The 22,397-nt window shown below is 40.1% G+C and overlaps 2 protein-coding genes across 3 annotated transcripts; both read left to right on the forward strand.

The window, feature by feature from the left end:
• The first annotated feature begins 253 nt into the window (after window positions 1-253).
• LOC136448790 (C-type lectin domain family 4 member M-like) lies at window positions 254-6,984 on the forward strand. The gene is made up of 5 exons (XM_066448434.1): window positions 254-485; window positions 3,155-3,300; window positions 3,638-4,007; window positions 6,459-6,786; window positions 6,978-6,984. The coding sequence occupies exons 1-5, from the start codon at window positions 254-256 to the stop codon at window positions 6,982-6,984; spliced, it is 1,083 nt and encodes a 360-aa protein (XP_066304531.1).
• Window positions 6,985-10,240: 3,256 nt separating this feature from the next.
• Window positions 10,241-22,038, forward strand: LOC136448337 (isovaleryl-CoA dehydrogenase, mitochondrial-like). 2 transcript variants are annotated; one of them, XM_066447741.1, is made up of 12 exons: window positions 10,241-10,410; window positions 12,767-12,856; window positions 12,975-13,026; window positions 14,634-14,803; window positions 15,338-15,431; window positions 16,011-16,147; window positions 17,011-17,107; window positions 18,060-18,153; window positions 19,630-19,711; window positions 20,392-20,496; window positions 21,058-21,130; window positions 21,781-22,038. In XM_066447741.1, the coding sequence occupies exons 1-12, from the start codon at window positions 10,252-10,254 to the stop codon at window positions 21,969-21,971; spliced, it is 1,344 nt and encodes a 447-aa protein (XP_066303838.1). In that variant the 5' UTR covers window positions 10,241-10,251; the 3' UTR covers window positions 21,972-22,038. The 2 variants fall into 2 exon arrangements, with proteins under 2 accessions (XP_066303838.1, XP_066303837.1); XM_066447740.1 differs by lacking the exon at window positions 18,060-18,153 and adding an exon at window positions 18,657-18,750.
• Window positions 22,039-22,397: the final 359 nt, after the last annotated feature.

Consider the following 22,397-nt stretch of genomic DNA (forward strand, 5'->3'; position numbering starts at 1 on the left):
ACATTTGAGTTCTTACGTGTTAACTTTTTGATGTTTCTACCTGCCAGCCCAGATTAACTTCTTTTCCAAGAAAATTGGTCTGCCACTTGCTAAAAAACAAAATGCCATTCGTATCACCTCATGCCACGTCATCCCTCCAAATAAGGGCTAAAGTAGCCTTACGTCGTCAGACTAATCAACTATTATTTGCTATATACATGTATCATTTCGCAGTTATTAAGTGCGCTACGGGAGCCTGCACAGTACAGTCAAAATGTACGCGCACGCAGAGCCGGTCCGGTCCCCTTTCTCCGGCCCCGGCAGCGACCAAACCAGCGGGCCGCCTCCCCAACTGCCAACTGTCCATCAGAGTGGTTCACGCGGGCGTGGCCGCCATGGCAACGTCGCTTCTGACAAGTTGGAAGAAGAGCAAGGAGCGTCTTCACACACGTACATGAACGAAGAAGCCGAGTCGGTGAAAGGCTACGCAACGTACACGTCTGCAGGTAGTCAACGGTTTTATACTTGCCTTTTTCAGTGCGTATTTGCAAAATTTAAAATCAAAAGAAATTTTCCTTAAGAGTGTGTATTGTCACTTACGTATGCCAGAATACTTTGCAGTATCTGGAAAAATTATGATTTACATCTGAAAATGATAATTCTGTTTGTTTCAATATTCATATGAAGTCAAAAATGAATACCGATTGCGAGGACACTTCTTACAATACATGTCTCATGTACAAATCCTAACCAAGGGATGCTACATCGAAGGACATTTTGATAGTTTGATGGAATTCACAGCATCGTCAAGGTTACACTGTTCCCGCAACGGCGGTCCTCAATCTAGGCTTGGCGACATTTTTGTTGTCATCTAACCGTTATTACCTTTGTCAAGAAGGTTATATTTCAATGCGTGTCTGAGTGTCTGTTAGTGAACACGCCTAGATGGATTGTTATCGTACTTGGTGTGTTGGTGGGTATGTGGTGAATCTCAAGATTTTTTGGGCGAACTACTTTGCATAATTAACGACTAAAGTTTTAAAATGTGTTATATTGCATTCTCAGTCTGTGTACTAGCTGGGGTGTGTTGGCGGTGTTGTTTGGGGGGGGGGGGGGTCAAGGATTAGTTCTAGGGGTGCTTAGTTGTTAGGTGGGAGGCCGGAAACGTATTTGCTGGGATAAATTGGCTTGTCACTCAGCTGCTATGAGGAAGCAGACCGAAGTTGGATATACCAAACCTCCTTGGATATACACTGCCTTACATCAGGAAGAACAATCAGTACTCGTGTGTCACTGCATGGGGATATGAAGGTGTTCAGGGTGGGTGAGTTAACCATCTTACATCATACTGTATGGTGTACATGGAGGTTGTGTGGAAGTGTGCACTAAGATTATGGATATGTATTGCTGAAGAAGTATTTGATGACGGGTGGATGTGATACGGATCACAGGATGTAGTCTGATAGTTCAGAAGGTTATGTTTTAATGCGCGTGTCTGTTAGTGAACACGATAAGTCGAGAACGCCTGGATGGATTATCTTCATATTTGCGAACTACTTTGCATAATTAACGAGGAGAGTTTAAAAATCTTTAGTATTGCATAATCATCTGTAAAATGTAGTATAGTGAAGGAGATATTCCCATACTGACATGGCTCATATCCATGGGGGCTTACTGGTAGTGGTGAGACAGACCTGAAAGGTGACAGTTCACATAGTTTGCTAGTTTGCTTATTCATTTATTTACACGTAGATTTACACGTAGATTCGCATGCATATATATATATATATATATATATATATATATATATATATATATATATACCTTCGCCAAGCGCTGTCTTATATAACTATGAAAACACCTAATCTGCATAATACATAATATAACTGTATACAACTTGAAATAGCTACTGTAGCGTGCGTAGTCCAGTGGTTAGCGGCCCTGCCTGTGGAACTTGAAGCCGTGAGTTCGACTCCGGCTGTGTCACTCACTCGACATTCACGCTACTCGAAAGCGCTGCATACCTTATGACGTGAAGCCGTGGTCCACTATTAATTATGCTTGTCGAAAAGAGCTTGGGAAATTTCTCCGTACAATGAAACTGTAAATACTGTACATACGGTATGTATTCTCTGTCACAAGCAGTGGAAGAATGAAAGTTTAGTGCAAATTCTTGCCCATAGGCTAATTGCAAATACATGTATATGTAACACGTAGTGGACGGACAGACAATGATGAACAATATAACATATGACTACTCTAGTCTCAACTAGTGACACTAAGTTCTAACTTATTGGATTCGGCTTCTTTTTCCGAGACAGTGGAAAAATAGCTAGCTCTTTAGTGAGCTAAACTAGATCGAGATCACTTTCTCTTTTTTTCCTTTCCTTTCACTTCTACATGTAATTGTATATACCACAAATGTGATTTTTTTTCATCATTTACCAATTAGTTGTGCAGCCTTTGCTCATTAGATATGCGAAGTTTCTTATCAGCATAGTTTACATAGACTTCTTATCCCCGCTTTTAAAACTGTATAACATAATGTTGCAAATATCTAACGTTAAGTTGTATCATTCTTCAGTTATCAATACAAATAGTGTCCAAATTTACATTATTCTTCCTTTATCTAGTAAGCTAAGTGTGTCAATAGCATGAATTTTCCATAATATACCATTAACGTATAATACAATTTTCTCCTTAATCATGACAATTAGGTCATGCTTTACATTATATATCTATAGACATTATAATCCTTTTGAACCAAGTTGGACAATTTCTATGTGATGAGTATCAACTTCCTCTAGATCTGGCGTATCACAATTGAAATATAATTTTTTTCTCATTAATCATGCAAGTCATTACAAAATATTACATGTGTATTTGATAGTAACTTTGCACAGAACCAATTTCTATTACAGTAAAGTTTCGGAATCCACGATGCTTTCAAACTGGCGGTGAATGCATACAAATTGAAAGTTTCAGTCCTCCACATTGATAGGTATTATACAGTACTTTACGTTTTACTCTTTCAGGACCATTATTCCATATGAAATTAAATACTTTTTTCTCATACAATAGGAAAAAAGCTTGAGGTGGATAGATTCTTGAGCTACAAATACTTCTAAGAACGACAACGTAAATGTGTTAATGATCAAAATGATCTATATAACAGACCGCACGTATCCCGGAAGAGCAGGCGCCCGCCGTGCTATCTGTAGCTTCATCCGCTCCCACCACAGCTGCATGACGGCAGGCATTGCGGTGCTGATAAGCCTACTTGCTGCGGGCCTAGCCCCTCTGGCGCTCATCAATAAAGAGGTAAACACATCTTTTTACCACAAGCCTGTTGTCAAGCAATGTTTCTGACACTGATTCTGTTGTTTGTTTGTTTGTTTGTTTGTTTGTTTGTTTGTTTGTTTGTTTGTTTGTTTGTTTGTTTGTTTGTTTGTTTGTTTTTAGAGTCCGACAGAGGTTTTTCCACATGTTGTTTCTTATGTGTGGCATTATGGCATATGTATATATATGTTTAAAGGAAATTTCTAAAGTGTCCACCACTGTTGACGCCTTGAAGCACGACCAAGACGACATATCTACCACTGTTGACGCCTTGAAGCGCGACCAAGACGACATATCTACCACTGTTGACGCCTTGAAGCGCGACCACGACGACATGCGCCAACTGTCCACAACTGTTGACGCCTTGAAGCGCGACCAAGACAACATACGCCAACTGTCCGCCACTGTTGACGCCTTGAAGTGCGACCAAGACGACATGCGCCAACTCTCCACATCTGTTGACGCCTTGAAGCGCGACCAAGACGACATACGCCAACTGTCCGCCACTGTTGACGCCTTGAAGCTCAACCAAGACGACATTTCCACCACTGTTGATGTTTTGAAGCGCGACCAAGACGTCATACGCCAACTTTCCACCACTGTTGACGCCTTGACGTGCGACCTGGGCAAGGAGCGAAGCCGAACCGCCGCCTTGGAGCAGCGTCTTAACGAGATAAATACGACACCAGGTAAGTTGGGTTTCAGCTATTATATGTACTGCTTTGATGGTATTTTGACAATATCTTTAGTATAAAAAATGGTAAATTTGTGGTACTGACTATCATCATTAAATTACATGATATTATTTACCCTATCAATAATTCCTATGACTATAGGATGATTTGCATTGATAGATAAAGTACATATTGTGGCATTGATCATAATGTACTTAGAAAAGTGTACATATACGAGGTGACACATGTTTTAACATAGTGTTTTATTGTCTTATATTAGTCACTATTAGTTATAAAGTTAGGCTGATATCAAATAATTTTGTTGATTTTATTCAACTGACTCAACACATTTACATAATTTGTGAATGGTGATGTTCAACTAACTTACACATGTCACAAGTATGATATTCCTATCATTTATCACTAAGCGTTTTTATGTTGAGCCCAACATACTGTTGGGCGCAACATATTGTGTTCGTATGGTTTCTTTCTCCTGTCAAATCTTGTAATCGACTCAGCTCGGTCGTCCCTGCACCAACTGAGCTGAAATTTGGTATACAGGTAGAGTGGGTAAATACCCTGGAAGCCTTTTTTATTTTTTTCGATATTGACCTTGAAAGTGATTTTATTGAGGTTTTTCTGACCAAAAACGTACATTTTGGCCTTCTGTGCTCTGGAAATACATCCAAATGACCTGAAATTTGCTATGGTGGTACATTGAACAAATATTTAAAGAATCCCATTCGCACTTTCGGCATACAACACTTTAGAGGGTGTTTTGGGAAGAAGATCGGCTATTTTCCTCCTATGGGGTCACTGACCTATAGGTCACATCTTTATTCATCTGGCCTGGTGCACTAATTCGGTCAGCCAATGAGAGAGCGCAGATTTATCAAGCTCAACCTGATTGGTTGAAATAGTCAATTTAATTAGGGGCACTACTGGTGCAGGCACAACTTCACTACTGCCTGGCTACCATCCTTGTGTTGTTATTGTTGTGTGCTACTGAAGTTAAGTGCAATTGAGAAGGTTCAAAGCTTTTCTGGTGGTTTTTTTCGACACACACGGTGTTATTCTTATTTTAACACTGCATGGAAACAAAGATTTCCACAAGTTTGCAAGCTTGGACACTATGGTGAAACCTGACATTTCCTCGCTATGTACACTAATTTTCTACCCGTGTCTCCAAGATTGGACACCAGTGCAGTGCGCACAATAGTGCACACAAAGTGTCCAAAGTTTCCCACCTTAGGAAACATCCCGTGTCGAGACGTTGACAATAACATTAACAATAACAATAGAGAGTTGTGAAGTGCATGAAAATTTACCTTGAGCAAGGAGACCCTTGCTTCGAGTAATTGTTTAAAGTTTTTGGCTAAAAATGACGTAAACCTAAGAATTTTCAACCTCCTTGCGTAAACCCCTGTTACATGTCTACACTATCGGGCCACGGGGAAGTCTTGAATATCGGCGCTGATCTATAGCGCATTAAACAAAATGTGTGGCGTAGCGTTGTACTAAAAAAATAGTATTTTCATCGCAACCACTCGCACTTGTTTAAAAAAGCCGAAGATTTCACCACACACAATCGTCTGCAACTTGTTTTGTTTGTGGTAACGTTACCAGATAGTCGGCTTGATGGCGAAGTTTTGTTGGTCACCTTTTTGCATATATTAACAGTGTCATGCCAGCGCCATATTGCATTATCGGTCCTACATTTACTTGCAGTAAACATAATTTACTCTTTTAATACGAAACCAACTAGGATAAATACAAAGTACATTGAATTTCAATTATTCATTCAAATACCAACATTGCAGACATACAACAAACGTTAGCCTCTACGCCACAGTCGCTTTTTGCATGGGGAGGGAAATGGGCGAAACATGTTGCATTTGCTCCCGCAAATGTTGCCTTTCTAGTTTATTTTTGTATCAATTATGCAAATTAATTCCTCATTTGCAAGTTTGGTACATGTATCTGTTTATGTTCCGCCTGCCATGAATTACATGTGTTACACTCATTGAAGTCCAGTTATGGAAAACAATTGAATTATGGAATTTCCTAATAATTATGAAAATTTACTCCCTATTTGCGTAATATGTTTCTATTCTATCTCGATCTACCTAAGCCATCTGCATGCCTAAAATGATGGATATCCGTCCTTCCTTTTTTAGTTGTGAATTTTGGAAAATTTTGACAAAAACGTGCTTACAGTTTCAAAATCAAAAAAAAAAAAATCAGGCCCAAACCTTTCCTACTTTGACCTGACGACAAAAGCTATCTGCCACCCAAAGGTCAAGACCATAGCATGTCCAGGACAAGAGATACTTTAAAAAAACATGTTATCATAGAATGTTCTTCTATTTTGCATAATTTGTATTTCATTTGTGCATCTTCGTCCAAGCTACCTGGATACCAAAAATCATGTTGACCCAAACATTTTTCCAGTCTCTTGTCCTAAAGAATACACAATGTGGCGTGGAACCTGCTACAAGGCTTTCAACACTAAAAAGACCTTCAGCGGAGCGAACGCGTCCTGTGGTGATGGCCGCGGCACCCTTGCCATGCCCCGAGACGCTGAGACCAACGCCTTCCTGATCTTCTTGTACAAGTCCGTGAGCAACAATCAGCCCTTCTGGTTCGGCCTGCGCGATCAGCGCAAAGAGGGAGACTTTGAGTGGGTGGATGGTTCTGCACTTGGGACGTACAGACCCTGGGGGTTGGCAGAACCGAACAACATGCTCAACCAAGATTGCGTTCGCTACTCCGCAATCTTACACTGGAAAGACAAGTGGGCTGACGTACCATGCCACTGGTCCTCTCGTTTCATATGCCAGGCTGATCCAGGTACCTGTTTTAACCGTAACGTTTCCTGACACATTTCCATCTATTAGGCATGTCACAGCTTAAGTATCAATCAGACTAAGCATGTTATACCACCATTATATTGCCCTTGTTATTAAGACATTGCCTCTGTTCCAGGTTCTGATTGTCATGTAACTCCGACACTTCGTGAAACCGCTCCATCTAGTAAAGGCACCGCTTAAAATAGCGATGTGACTAGGCATTTTAGGGCATCATTACAATGTTCTCGTTAACGTTATAAACACACCATTCCAAATCTCATCCTTGATTTGATGTTGTTATTTTTCAAGGATATTCATAGGCGACAGGCAAACCTCTCATCACCACTGTACAACGGCTCTCCGACCATCCGCAGTAACCAGTGAAAAGTGAAAACTAAAATTTTTTGAAGGGGCCAAATCAGCATGTTGTTTTGTTTATATTCTTGCAAATTTGTCGAGTAAGAAATTCGCTAAAAAACGCAAAGTAAGCTGCGACATTGCACTCTTCCAAATGTGTAGCAGTTTTTTTATTGTGTACAATTCTTTTTTAGTTTATACTTGTATTAATTGCATAATAGTTTTCTGGTTGCTTTACCAGTTTTCTGGTTGTATTACCAGTTTTCTGATTGTGTTACAAATTTTCTGATTGTACATTAGTTTTCTAATGGTATACCAGTTTTCAGATTGTATAACAGTTTTCCGATTTTATTAGCAGTTTTCTGATTATGTTACCAGCTTTATTATTGTACATCAGTTTTCTGATTGTAAATCAGTTTTCAGCTGATGGTATAGTGGTTATCCAATTGTATACCAGTTTTCTTACTGTTAACCAGATTTCTGATTGTATAATAGGTTATTTTCTGATTGTATATCAGTGCTCTCATTTTATACCAGGTTCCTCATTGTATAGCAGTTTTCTGATTGTACGTCAATCTATAATTTTATACAAGTTTTCTGATTGTATTCCAATTTTCTGGTTGAATATTGCCATTATGTTATCATGATATACGACTTGAGGGCCTTCAGTTTCAAACTTGAAAGTTAAAAGATAAGCTTCTGTAGGAGCCTCACTCGCGGCTCACTTAGCTTTCTATTGACAGTCGTGTGTCTAGAAATACGGAGAATTTCTAATCGTGGTACCATCTTTGTAATTTTAAAAGCAAGTTTACTTGCACAGTCACCGCCAGCCAATGTTTCCCTTGCAGGCTAGCCTTTATGGGCAATGTGGTCATAACGTAAATATTCTACGTGTTTAAGGCTGCCTTATTTACTATCAATGTGCAGCCATACATAATTTCTTTATTATATCTATTCTATTGTTTCCACATTTTAAAGTGTATTGACGAGTACCTTGATACTCTACAGTGTCTAAGCCCAACCTCATCTTATTATTATGAAAATTTTGCATACTATGCTCATTGGAACCAATGAGGAAGCCACATGGGTGTAACTGGTCTGTGTGCCAGACTGAATAAAAGTTGTAAACAGAAACTATGCGGCTTCGGCTGTCTTAGCTTAGAAAATAAGACTTTTGTTGTATTTCCTAATAAATCATGCAGGTAAGGACCTCATTTGCATGATTATGTCTTATTATGACCTCATGTACTTATCTTCCAAATGCTGCAAGAATGAAATCCCCATCATTTATCATTATGGAGTTATTATTTTCCGTTAATCATGCAAATAAGGTATGCATTTGCATAATTCATATATTGTATATTGATATTCCTCTCTTTCTCAGTTGCATGCCACAGTTCATTTGTCAGCCATGGGCAATAATGGCATCTGGCGGTTAACATATGAAGTGCAATGTATTGGGTTCTGTTGGAGGGAATCAATTTCAAAGTTCGCTTTACGAATTTCAAGATCTTGGGACTACATTGACTTTTTTGTGCGCGTTGTAAAACAGATAAGATATTTCAGTGAAATAGCTCCCTGTCTGATTCTTCTTTATCAATCCTATTTCTGTCTCATCCGTAAAAAGAAACAAGATTAGTAACATAAAAAGATGTTGCCATGGCGACGGTGGTTTCTGTTAACGTTTTCGTTTTTAGCCCACATGCAAATAAGGACCTCGCATAAATCAGTCGATCACCTTCTTTACAAAAATAACACAAGTTGTCCAATGTATGAAAATCTTGTTTTCACAAAAAAAGATATCGTACCATTTCCTCATAAATTATGTAAATGAGGCCCTCTATGCAATATTTGTGTCTAATAGTGGCCACATTTACTTAACTTCCAAATGGTGCAAAAATGAAATCCCCATCATTTACCACTATGGATTTATAGTATTTTGTCATTAATTATGCAAATTAAGTATCAATTTGCATAATTGATATCTATCGATATTTATCTCTTTCTCAGTTACATATGTCATGTGTTTGAGAGTCCTATAATAGAATGCAGCTGATTTATTAACTGTCCTCATTAATTATGCAAATCAGATATTGATTTGCATAATTGGCATATGATTATTTAAATCATCACTTAAGCTATCTACACACCAAAAATTATGATGATCCGTCATCCCCTTCTTGCGTTATTCTCTTTCAAAGTTTGAGTCAAAATCAGCTCCAAAAAAAGCCGCTAGGGGGTCCAAATCTACAGGACATATTTTCCTAACAAAGAGCTATCCACCACTTAAAAATCATGACTATAGCATGTTCAGAAGACGAGATTTGAAAAGTGAAAGTTCCCCTGCAGTACCACAGAAAGTCGCTAGGAGGCCCAAAATCCAATCATTACAAGGTCTTCCACAGACCTACCCACCTACAAAATATGAAGACAATACATCCAGGCATTCTTGAGTTATCGTCCCATGGACTTTCACATTCCTGTACAATTCCTAGAATTCTTGCAATCTGCACACAATATAGTAAAAATTTGGCTCGCCGCTGAGGCGTCGCCAAAAATGCAAATAGATAACAAGTTGCACACTGGTCCTATTTCCTGTGCAAATGCCTTTTTAGTTTTACGGCATCTAACGTTAGAAAGTTTCTGCAGTGGAACTGTTAGACCTTTGATGACATTGTCCCGTTTCTGGTACATTGACAATTGCCAAAGGGTGAAAAATCTTTTATTTCAGAATCATGCGAAAATCAATGCGCGTGCTGACGTCACCATCAAATTTACTTGCTGTGGCCTTAGACAAAAGTGGTTGTGGCAAGACGACCTCACGCAGACTTTTAGTGAAGTGCAGGAGGTAACGATTATGCTGGGGTATACCATGATACAGCCCAATCCAAATAAAAGACAGAAAACTATTACTACTACTATTATACTGAAAAATGTAGATTTTTATTTTAAGAATTTTTTCTTGAAGGACATATAAAACATGGAATCCCGGATTTCAATCTTTTAAAAAACTTTACACCCCTTATTCAATATGGTCTAATCCCTGCCCCAAGATGGCGACAATGTGGCGTAATGCGTTGCGAGCTGGCAACATTTGCTCTCGTTTTTCCCAACTCAGCGGACCAAAAGTAGCCCAGAATGGCACAAGATCTTGTAGCCAGTATGTGAAAATTGACGACGACCTATACGGGCTCACAGAAGACCAGAAACAGGTGAAAAGAACCGATTTCTGTTACGCAATATGATAGCATGCGTTTTAGTGGGAGGGAGGGGGGCGGTGCTGGGGTGATAGAAAGGTCAAAACAATACGTTATGACAATAAACACAGACTTGTAATGTGTACAGAGAGATATAGTACGTACAACAGCTTACGTCCTACGTTCCAATTTTAGTCAGCACAGAGAAAGCATTAAGTACATGAACTGAGCGTAACATACCTTCACTTAAAAGTTCATGTGATAGTATAACATCCACTACCATAGACTCTAGTGGGAAGACGTATTTACCTGTTGGAAGACACTATATAATATACAAGTAAATACGTCTTCCCAGTAGAGTCGCCGCGGCTACCACTACCATAATACCGCACGTTTACTGTAATTTCTAAAGTGATACTAATTTAGCAAAGGAGCAACTCGTCATTTTTTCCCCGGTTACATGGCGATGTTATAGCTTACCTTTGCCACCTATGCTGTGTATGTTTTTTTGTCTCTCTTGATCTGCTAAAAACGAAAAATCGCAAGCGTAAGATGTTGCGGAAATGCACCGAGAACGGGCGTGCGCACGGAAGGGGGTTCCATAATACTGCCAGAAAGAAACTCGGCAATTATCTTGTTGTTATTCACCTTTATAAACCAGCTGTTGTTCCTTTTTTACGGGGTTGTGAGTTCCCTAAACATACAAAGATGTTTGGGGATACAAAAAATCACACGAAAACGGATGTTACTGTTACGAATTTTGATTTACTGTAGCCCGTCACAACTGCTATCATGTAAAACTTACGTCTGGCGTTCTACTATGGTTCAGTTCACATACTGGCGGGTCCCTTGCTAGAGTAACGGTCGTATTAATTGTTGGTCTTATCCAAAAAATCAAGATCGTAACTAGTCCCGCGTACCCACCACCCCTCGTAACTCATATCTTGAGGGTTAAAGTTGACACGGCGGGTCTAATATGCCGCTGGGCGTGAATCAGGAACAGCTCTCTCTTGAGGTCTGGCGGCGGCATTACTCGATCAAGTTATGGAAGAATCCTAAGTGTGCCATGCAAATAAAGACATTTTCTTTGACTGTTTATCACAGGAGATTTATTGGTTCCTGAGTAAAGCTTTATTACTAATTTTCGTCTCCCGTGCAAATACAAATGGTATCGACGTGGAGTCCCCATTCAAGTTGCGGCAGAGGGGTGCAAATTGTTTGAACAGCGGTTTGGGCCCAAACAATAGAAGGGTTCATGATCCTACTATAAACTGTTATTCCCTGGTGAAAAATTTCTCTATAAATAGCATGCATATAGTGTGATGCATGTAGATGCAAAACATTTCTCAGTGCTTTGTAGAAATTACACCCGCCCCTTGAAAGTATTGGTTTCGCCGAGATTTTAGCGGGAATTTTCCTGTTACGCAATACGGGGGAAGAGCTAGTCTCTGGCGAAAACAATGAAAATGGCGACGTCCTATTTTGCGCCAGGCCAATCGCAGTTACGGCTAGTAAACAGCCGTTCTTGACAACAGATCACACTTTTACACGACTTGAAGGCCTGTAAAAGGAACTTTATTTTGCTGTTGTTCAAATAATCGTCTTGAGCTGGAAGTACGTGCGATTATTATATGCAAATCCAGCGAGCAACGTGCGACGGAGTGATGATATGTTCTTCCCACGACGCGCTGGCCGGCCATGATAAGGGATCGAAAACATTTGACCTCGTTGTCTTAGAATGCCTCGTTATTGAGACCTTTTTTAGACTTAGAGTGTATTAAACACCTTGATGTCTGAAGTGTGCATACCTCGGAAATCACTGTTACTGCGCCAGTAGATCTCTTAAAATTCATCACTTTTTAGATTTTGTGGTATTATGATTACTGGCGGTATTATGGTAATGGATGTTACTAGTATTAGTGTAACGTAACATAATAGTAATAATTTAGGTACGTCATAAATTATTTGTGGATCAAATAGCTGAACTGAGATTCCAACACACAAAATTCGACTGATCAACTCCAGTCTTTGTCAAGGAATTATGAGCAATCCGCCGCTTTTTGCGAGAGGAATGAAATTGAAAGAAATCCATCTACATCAGGGCCTTACAACCATCCCTGATCAGCAGAGACGGAGGGCGCCATAGACTTTCTGCAACATATTATCCACTGCTCACCGAGTCACGTGTGCTATCTGCATAACATGATGTCACAGAAGCCATGGATTCTCATTCCTTGACAAAGACTGCATGGAGTTAATTAGTCAAAAATGTCGAATTTTTGTGTATTGGAAATTACAGTTCAACTTTTATATAGAATGTACAGTACCTATAACCCATTTAAGACATGTGATTTATTTTGACACATTCTAGCTGAGAGAGGCAGTGTTTAGGTTCTCCCAAGAAGAGCTGGCACCCTTGGCAGATGAGATTGACAAGAACAACGACTTCCCAGGAATCCGAGTGAGTCTCTGATATAGCTCTGATATTGACACTTGTTTTCAAATTTACATACATAGTGACAAAAATATGAAGCACCTGTCCTCATCTTATGTTCTTCTGATTGTCTTATAATCTCCAGGAGTTCTGGAAGAAGCTAGGAGACATGGGGCTGCTGGGCATGACTGCACCAAGTAAGACATCAGAAAAAGAACTCTTTGTACACAACCAAGTGTTTTAATCCACTGATATTTTGGTGACCATCTGTCACCTTCCTCAGGGCAGTTCTGACTGGTCATTATGACATATGCAAATGTATATGAATTCCCAAACATACTGATATTAGTATTTTCATATATACAGGGCCAGTCAATGCAGTGTCTACAATTATATATTCAACACTCCTGTACGTTTGGGACCACATTGTAGATACCGCATTGACTATCTCCAAGACCCCCGTCCTGCGGCGGAATTTTCTTGTTGGGAAGGACAACATTTTCACGCCATCCGTTCCAACATTTCCTGACATGAAATTGAATGAAGATGCATTTTCGCAAGCTTGAAATGACTGATTCAAAAACAAACATCAACAACACACATTAGGCTCCCAAACAATGAGTAAGAAGAAAACAAATTCAAAGCTGAGATAACCCTATGGTGTAAATACGTTTGGGAACCCAGCAATAAGTAGCGCCACCTACATCATGTATGTGTTAACCCGTCAGAATTGCCCTGAGGAAGGTACCTGAGTCACAGAAATGCCGGTTGAATACAACACTTAGTTGTGTGCAAAGAGTCTTTTTATTCAGTGACTTACCAACCTGGATGAAACTATTCACAATCACATATCAGAAATAAATCAGATATGGTGTGAAGTGTATCATGTTGTTACCAAACTACATTCTTCTGACAAATAATGTTTTTGAAGTTGTATATTTAGTCATTGTTATTGTATCAGGCTCAGGCATGATTTAACTTATGTTTAAAACTGGAGGTAAAAGTATTTTTTTGTCAGATCCACAATCAGATAATGATATAATGAAGAGGAAGGTAACTTTTAAAAGATACAAACAAAAAGTGCTCCCATTTGTCCAGCATTGTGCAAAAGCATGTCAGCATTCTTAGTTACATTTGTATGTAGTGCTGTTTCCCCTTGATATGCTCAACGTGGCATCGAAGTGGTGCAGTGGCAGGGTGTTTGGCCCCAGAACCCAGAGGTACCGTGTTCGAATCTGGGGTTCCCTGATTTGTCCCGTTGACATTTTGCCCTTTGGAAAGGCACTTTACCCCACCCTTCTCACTTCACTGGGGTAAAAATGAGTGCCTAGCTTTGGTAAGGAACGTTCCTCGGATAGGGCATTAAATGGAGGTCCCGTGTTTGAGGAGAGCCACACCTTGAGCATGCAAAAGATCCCACCACACTTATCAAAAAGAGAAGGGGTCCTTCCCGGTGTGAGTGCATCAAATAAATCTGTCCGGATATGCAGCTTGTACTCTTCAGTACAAACCTGGTGTGTTACGCCTTTTGGCTGTTTACCGGTAATGCAATACAAACAAAATACTAACGAACAAACAGTTAACACTACAACATTGTGCCTTTGTTCCTCCAGCTGAGTATGGAGGTACAGGTATGGGGTACCTGGACCACTGCATCAAATAAATCTGTCCGGATATGCAGCTTGTACTCTTCAGTACAAACCTGGTGTGTTACGCCTTTTGGCTGTTTACCGGTAATGCAATACAAACAAAATACTAACGAACAAACAGATAACACTACAACATTGTGCCTTTGTTCCTCCAGCTGAGTATGGAGGTACAGGTATGGGATACCTGGACCACTGCCTTGCCATGGAGGAGATATCCCGTGCCAGTGGTGCCATCGGCCTCAGCTACGGAGCACATTCCAACCTGTGTGTCAACCAGCTCGTCAGGAATGGTAATGAGGAACAGAAGGCCAAATATTTGCCCAAGGTATATGTCCAGTAATTAATCCAATTAGAATTTAGATATCCGATTAGATATCCCAGTTGTCCTCGACATTTGCTCTTACATTACATTGTTACAAAGAAGTGAGAAAAATCTGAATCCACATATTGCAGTACTCACACTAGCAATATTTGTATTTGTAAGGTTGTTTTTTGTGACATATACTTATCCAAATTGGGCCAATATGTACAATTAGGGTCCTTTCACTCACTCACTCACACACTCACTCACTCACTCACTCACTCACTCACTCACTCACTCACTCACTCACCCACCCACTCACTATTAAATACACTGTATATGTTCAGTGCTTGTACCACCATGCCTCTTTGAAGCTATTGAAGGTAAATCAAAGCCAATGTAATCCTCAACAAATTTGTGCACTCCTTTTCATTTCACTAGAACAGGCCCTTCGGACAAGCCCAGCTGTTACAGTCACTTACAGTACTTAGTGTTTGTGAAACAAGAGGTGATTTAACCTTTAGACATGTAACATTTTATGCATTGTTTTCCTTTCAGTTGATCAGTGGTGAACACTTTGGCGCGCTCGCCATGTCAGAGGCCAATGCAGGGTCAGATGTCGTCTCCATGAGAACCAAGGCTGAAAAACATGGTTGGTTGCCATAGCGATATTGTAACACAGCACTAGACGAGCCACAATCTTAGTATGATAATGTTACAGAATGATATGATGAATCAGAGACTAGTGTTATGTGTCGGATTTAGCAGAATAGAGTAAACAAGAAAGAGATCAGAGAGAGATCTTATCTGAGGCAAAATTTGATTCTAGAAATCGTGAAACAAATACATTCTCGTTTTAAGATACTGTCCATCTTTGAGTTTCAAAGCTGCAATAGATGTTCTTGTATTACCGTGCGTAGTCCAGTGGTTAGTGACTCTGCATCTGAACCAAGAAGTTGGGAGTTCGAATCCGAACTGTTTCCGCTCACCCAACATGCACGCTTCTTGAAATGGTTGCAGTTCTTAGGATGTTATGTCATGGTCCACCTTTCATTGTACAGTACTTGTCAAAAAGAGCTAGGGGAATTTCCCTGGTACAATGAACCTGAAAATACTGTACATTGCATCTGTCTTCTCCGTCATGACTAGTAGTGGGAGAATAGTTCTTCAGAGCTAAAGTTGTTTGAGATCACTTTCACTTTTCTTGTTAAAGCCTGTGATCTCTCCACAGGTGACTACTATGTTCTGAACGGTACAAAGTTCTGGATCACGAATGGTCCTGATGCCGACACGCTGGTGGTGTACGCTAAAACTGAGCCACACGTCGACAAACCGCAACATGGGGTCACCGCTTTCATCGTAGAGAGGGTAGGGTGTTCCGTTGAAGCTGAAGTTACCGTAGTAGTTCCTTCAAAGTAGTGTACTAGTAGTCTACACAAAAAGCTACTTCTTTTGCCCCTACACCTTTGTGATAGTCATAGAAAGATGAAGGAAAATAGGAGTGCTGGGTATTTATTTTTTGTTGAGTGATGATTCGCGATTTTCGACCAAGGGCCAGGCTCTCTAATTCTGGGGGAGATGGTTAACGTGCGCCTAAATGAATTTTCCAGCATTAGAGAACCTGGTCCATGTGGAAAATTGCAAATCAGTGCTCCCCTATAAAATGAATGCCGGTGTCAGTGCCAGTGCCAAATAAATAGATGCCTGCGAAGGTGGCTTAAGGAAAAATAGTGCTCTCACTCTCTCTCTCTCAGTTTGCCCTGATGAAAAAAATAACATTGAGTACCTAAGAAACTAAGCTGAATCTCTCTCTGTCATATCACTTGAAAGACATGCTTTCTTTAATTTCTGTCATAATTCTGACACATACATGTATGTCTGTCTGTTGGAATATACACAACATACATGTATTTGACTTTTATATTTGATAGATTTAAGCGAGTATCTCACTGCACTGGCAACCTTGCTGCAACTGAGCGATTTGACAAAGGGCTCAACAAATCTCATTGATAAAAAACAAATCTTTTTACGCTCTGTATGTTTTGTTGTTGTTTTACTCCCTTGTACATTTTGCATGATATTCCCATTATAAAGTCAAGGGTAACACAAATCAAGTAGGTCACAGCGAGGTCACCAACGTGCTGCAGTCCAGTGAGATAACCGCTTTAGAGATCTCAGATAGTCATTGTTGTTTCAGTCTATAAGTCCCATTATTATGTGAACTGTTGCAGGGTATGGAAGGGTTCAGTACATCCCCAAAGCTGGATAAGTTAGGGATGAGAGGTTCAAACACCTGTGAGCTGGTGTTTGAGGACTGTAAGGTGCCAGGTAAGATATACTGAAAACATCATATTCTTTCTTGAAAGTTCATCTGTGTTGGTAGAAATCGTTCTGAAACAAGTTTTAACTGTAATTTCCAACACAAAAACTGGACTTACCCAAATTTTCGACTGTACAACACCAGTTTTTGTCAAGGAGTGAGCAATCCACCACTGAGATGACGTCACGCTATGCAGATACCACACATGACTTTGTGAGCAGTGGATCATAAGTTGCAGAAAATCTGTGGCGCCCCGGCTCTATTTAGTTATGATTCTAACTTGTTTCAGAATCATATTCTTTCTGTATCAAAGTTGAACTGTAATTTCCAACACAAAAAATTGGATTTACCCAAGTTCAACAACCTTAGAAGTTTCACAAAACATACATATAGAGACTCACCAGTCCTGGACAGTCGGTTTCGCTGGTCTAATTGAAAATCTTGGACACATATCCATTAAGTTTTTACAAGAGGAGTAAAAAAAGCCATCTACATCAAGGCTTTACAACCATCCCTTAACAGAGACGGGGGATTTAGACTTGCAACTTATGGTCCACTGCTCGGCAAGTCACATGTCCTAACATGATGTCACAAGCAGTGGATTGCTCATTCCTTGACAAAGACTGCAGTTGATCAGTCAAAAATCTGTACATTAAGTCCAATTTTTTGTGTTGGAAATTACAGGTCAACTTTGATCCTACCAACGACTTGACTTCTACCAACGCAGATGAACTTTCAAGTGATCGTATTCTTTTAATTTTGCATCGCAAAAGTAGAGCCGACATTCTGGATTTTCGGGATAGAGTTTAATTTTATACAGAGCTAACAATTTTTTAACACTGCAATGCAAACTTGTTGACTTATAATACTGTAAACCAGTCATAACGAACGTTGTAGGCATATTGATGAAATGATACCAGCTAATGTTTTTATTCTGACACATAGTTTTGTTTGTTGCAGCCTCCAATATTTTGGGAGGGCTTAACAAAGGGATATATGTGCTGTTCTCTGGTTTGGATATTGAGAGAGCACTTGGGGGTGCAGGCTGTTTAGGGTAAGATATTCTCCTTGACAGCTGGGAACGTGGGCTAGTCAGAGTTTCTCACTTCTTCTTTTTTTCACTTCCATGCACTAAGAGGTATTTAGTGACCAAAAATTAGTCTGAAAATGAACCAGGGAATTTTAGTCCAAACAAATCAACAATTTTTGATATATTTTATGTCATGTTGCCATAACTGTAACTGTCCTGAGCTCAAATCCCCTGAAATGCCACCGGTGTTTTGCCCTTGGGAAAGGCACTTAATTGCATAACTTTCTTCATTCCACCCAGGTTTGAAAATGGGTACCTGACTTCAGTCAGGGAGATAAAAGGCAGTGGAAGTAGAAGGATGTACCCTAGACACAGTTGAAAACCCGTTGCCCCTGTCACTCACAAGTTTGCATGAGTTTTGGTTTACATTTTGGTAAAGTGAAATAAGTGAGAAACTCTGACAGCTCTTGATCCTGGGTTCCTTTTATGTCTTGATTGAGTGTTTCCTGTCTCTTTCCCTTCTACAGCCTCCAATGTGTTAGGACAAATTAACAAAGGCATCTATGTGCTCTTCTCTGGACTGGACATTGAGAGATGTTTCCTAGCAGCTGGTCCTCTGGGGTAAATATAGACAGTCTGTTTGTAACTACGTAGTGTATGTCTGTTCATTTAGACCCTAAAATCTAGTGGCACATAGGGCAGCAAGTTTCCTTGCTGTTTCAGTAACGGTATGTTTTTACACGAAGGGGTTGCTAGCCCATTCCCTTTAATGTGCTTGAGGCGGGACCCTTATTATATACATGTACGCCCCTTCTGAAAAAAGGTTGCAGCCCTAACCTACTGTCCTAACCCAGTATTGAACCAGGGTCTCACAGTTAGTAACTGATTGGAACCAATAGCTCAACTGTGAGGCTGCTACCTGTTGAGCTATATATAGGGTCATCCCTTGTCATACATGTATCTGTAAGATTTGGGAAATCATAAAGTGCATGATTTAACAACACAATGCGAGGCTGTAGAAAGGTTGAGGATGCATCTGATATGCAATTATCCTGCATGGGTTCTGTTTGGAATGTTCTAAAAATGTGTTACAACATTTTAATGGCCACTGTAACCTGCAGTCAATTCTATTTTGTGCCTGCCATGTACAGTAGTTACTGCTAAAGGGGGGTCTACACTTGTGTGTAGATACAAGTCCGCATTAGTTGCGTATTAACATGTTTTTGGTTTAGGTTGTAAGTTTGCAGCCAAATTTCTTAGGTTAGATCACAAGGCTGCACAAAGGTAGGTCAAAGTAGAAAACAACTTTCTGAAAGCTTACTTAAACCAAAAACGTGTAAATGCACAACTCACGCACACTTGAATATACGCTTGACAGGGCCCTAATAGACCAATGTCCTTGTGCAGATTTGAATGGTTGACAGTTGTCATCAAAGGTGGTATTTCTTTTGATATGTTGGTGTATTTGCTGATGTGTTTTGTTTTTCCCCTTCTTTACAGAGTGATGCAGTCTGTGTTAGATGTGACTGTCCCATACTTACACACCAGGGACGCCTTTGGACAGAAGATAGGGACCTTCCAGGTACTTAACCCCTTAAAGACAGAATCATAGTTCATGCATATGAACTAAAGACCATACACATAGCAAAGTTGCTCAAGCAGCTGTATACATTAGTGAAATGTGAGCATTACAATGTATATCCAGTTGTTTGAGTAACTTTTGCATTATGTGTGTTATGAAATATATCACCAGGATGTTTAAACTTCATCAACTTAATCTTCCAAAAGTGTTAAAAGAACTGACTGTACATTTCGTGTATGTACAATAAAGATTCAAGTCCCCAGTTTCTTTTGACAAGTATAGATAACTGTGTACTTCACCGGGTATCTTACTGGTCAGGAGTCCTTGGCAATCAAGCGATTTGACAGAGCGCTCAAGGAATTTCATTGATAAAAAACTACTCTTTTTACACTTTGTGTGTTTTGTTGTCTTTTTCATTTTGCATGATATTCCCATTACAAAGTCAAGGGTAACACAAATCCAATTTGGGTTGCAGCGCGGTCATTAACATACCGCACGTGCAGTAAGATACCTGCTTAAGGGGCTACCAGTTGTTTCAGTATCATGTACATGTTTTGTAATTCAGTTTGTAGAGTGTCAACAGTCAGGAATTGGCCTTCTGGTGCCTTGGTTATACCGTTTATGCAACAAACAAAAAAATCACTACAGTTTTTCAATGTTTTCTTGGTGTTTCACTCCAGATGATGCAGGGAAAGATGGCGGACATGTACACCCAACTGAGCGTGTGCAGGTCGTATGTGTACAATGTTGCCAGGGCTCTGGACAGGGGATGTATCATACCTAAGGTAAGAGGGGTCATTTTTTTTACTGATACACAATCATTTATCACATTTTCACAGACCAGTATGTGTATAGTTGACTTACACACAGTGTTTTTTGTTGGTGGCGTCAAATGGCCAAGTGGCTAGGCTAGCGGACACGAGACAGAAAGGTCATGTGTACGGGTTTTATTCTTGGCCATCCTGGATAGATGATGTGTCCTTTGGAAATACACTAAACACAACTTTCTTCACTCCACCCAGGTGTAAATTGGTGTCTGACTTTGTTTAGGAAGGTAGATGCAGTGGAAGGAGAGAGATTGGATCTGCCTTCCAATGCTGTGCTCTAGACATAGTGGATAACAACCCACTGCCCCTTTGACCTAAAAAAAAGGATACGGGACTACCTTCTTTTTAAAAATAAAAGACCATTATAAGATGTTGGAGCTTTCTTGTAGCCAACCCCATACAGCCTGACATACTACCAAATGCTGATGGTTCTGTACAAAGAAACTCCAGCATCCTAGATACTCTGTAGGTCAGACACACTGTTTTAGATGTACATTTTTGCCTTGTTCTGTTCCTTAGGACTGTGCTGGGGCCATCCTCTATGCTGCTGAGTGTGCTACAAAGGTGGCACTTGATGGGATCCAGTGTCTTGGTATGTCTTGTCTTCTTGTTACCCCAAAATAGCCATCTCTCCGCTCTATTTGCTTGGCTTTGTTAACAGAGATTTAAGGGTATTGATTAAGCTTTTGTATAAACTAAGTCTAAGAACTCTCTAAAGAACTTAACTAAGGCAAATAAAAAGTTAGCAAAATGAAATTGTCATTTGATGATTCTCTTTTGACAGATATGGAAAACAACATGTTTTAAGTTATACATGGAGATGTGTACATGTAAATGTATGGATCAAGCCATTGACAATGCTGTTTTTATCAAATCAGTTTCTTGAATAGAAACCCATCAATGTTAGTGCCTAATGCCATTTTGTGTCCTACCGTCTTTGTGATCTAAACTTTGCCATGTTTGTTAAGCCCCTATCTCACTGGACCTGCGACATGTTGGGGACCTCACTGTGACGGAGCTTTTTGACACACTCAACGAATTTCATCGGATAAAAATGAATCTTTTTAGGCTTTGTGTTTTGTTGTCTTTTTAGTAATACTTGTAGGTTAGGCCACAGCAAGACCGCCAACGTGTCATGGTTCCAGTGAGATAAGGGCTTTATGATTGTGACAGGTTAATTCATGAACCGTAGCCTACTGAGGACCATTATCTCAAGTACATTTTACTTTTTCCCGTCATCAGGTGGAAATGGTTACGTTAACGACTACCCCACCGGTCGCTTCCTGAGGGACGCCAAGCTGTACGAGATCGGGGCGGGCACCAGCGAGGTGCGAAGGCTTATCATTGGTCGGGCCTTCAATGCCGAGTACGGCGTGTCAGACAGAGAACAGCAGAAGCCCAAGAAGACAGAACAAAAAACTGCTGCTCAGTGATTGATTACATAAGAAACTTACTTTCATTGTTCTTTGTCAAACTGTTGACACTGTATGATGAAAGGGTCACAAGCTACAGTACTGTAAATGCAGAAATGTTCTCGGTAGTTTTATTTTTGCGGTTTTGGCGGTGAACTCTTTACACTCATTTTCTCTCTACCGTGAGTTTAAATCCCCGCTAACATTTCTGCATTTACAGTACTGAGCAGTGGGGATTTTACAGAGGCAAGGCCACTGAGAGACTGGAGCATCACAAACTTTAACACTTCTCTCAACAATCTTTCAGAGCTCTATAATTGCCAGGGTCTTCCAGAGTTATCTTTCAGTGATCTCAATGACCAAATGATTGTTGGTTGGTCGTTGGTTGTCCAATACGAGCGATCGTGATGATGTCACAGTAACACATAGGCAGACAAAAATCAGGTG

This window comes from Branchiostoma lanceolatum, chromosome 14 (genome assembly GCF_035083965.1).
Source record: "Branchiostoma lanceolatum isolate klBraLanc5 chromosome 14, klBraLanc5.hap2, whole genome shotgun sequence".
Lineage (NCBI taxonomy): Eukaryota > Metazoa > Chordata > Leptocardii > Amphioxiformes > Branchiostomatidae > Branchiostoma > Branchiostoma lanceolatum.

Bases quoted from the DNA above. Each gene is read 5' to 3' on its own strand.
- LOC136448790 (XM_066448434.1), top strand. From the start codon at position 254: ATGTACGCGCACGCAGAGCCGGTCCGGTCCCCTTTCTCCGGCCCCGGC. The intron at 486-3,154 runs GTAGTCAACGGT...TCTATATAACAG, and splicing joins CGCAACGTACACGTCTGCAG to ACCGCACGTATCCCGGAAGA. The intron at 3,301-3,637 runs GTAAACACATCT...GACGCCTTGAAG, and splicing joins TGGCGCTCATCAATAAAGAG to CGCGACCACGACGACATGCG.
- LOC136448337 (XM_066447741.1), top strand. From the start codon at position 10,252: ATGGCGACAATGTGGCGTAATGCGTTGCGAGCTGGCAACATTTGCTCT. The intron at 10,411-12,766 runs GTGAAAAGAACC...GACACATTCTAG, and splicing joins TCACAGAAGACCAGAAACAG to CTGAGAGAGGCAGTGTTTAG. The intron at 16,148-17,010 runs GTAGGGTGTTCC...GAACTGTTGCAG, and splicing joins CCGCTTTCATCGTAGAGAGG to GGTATGGAAGGGTTCAGTAC.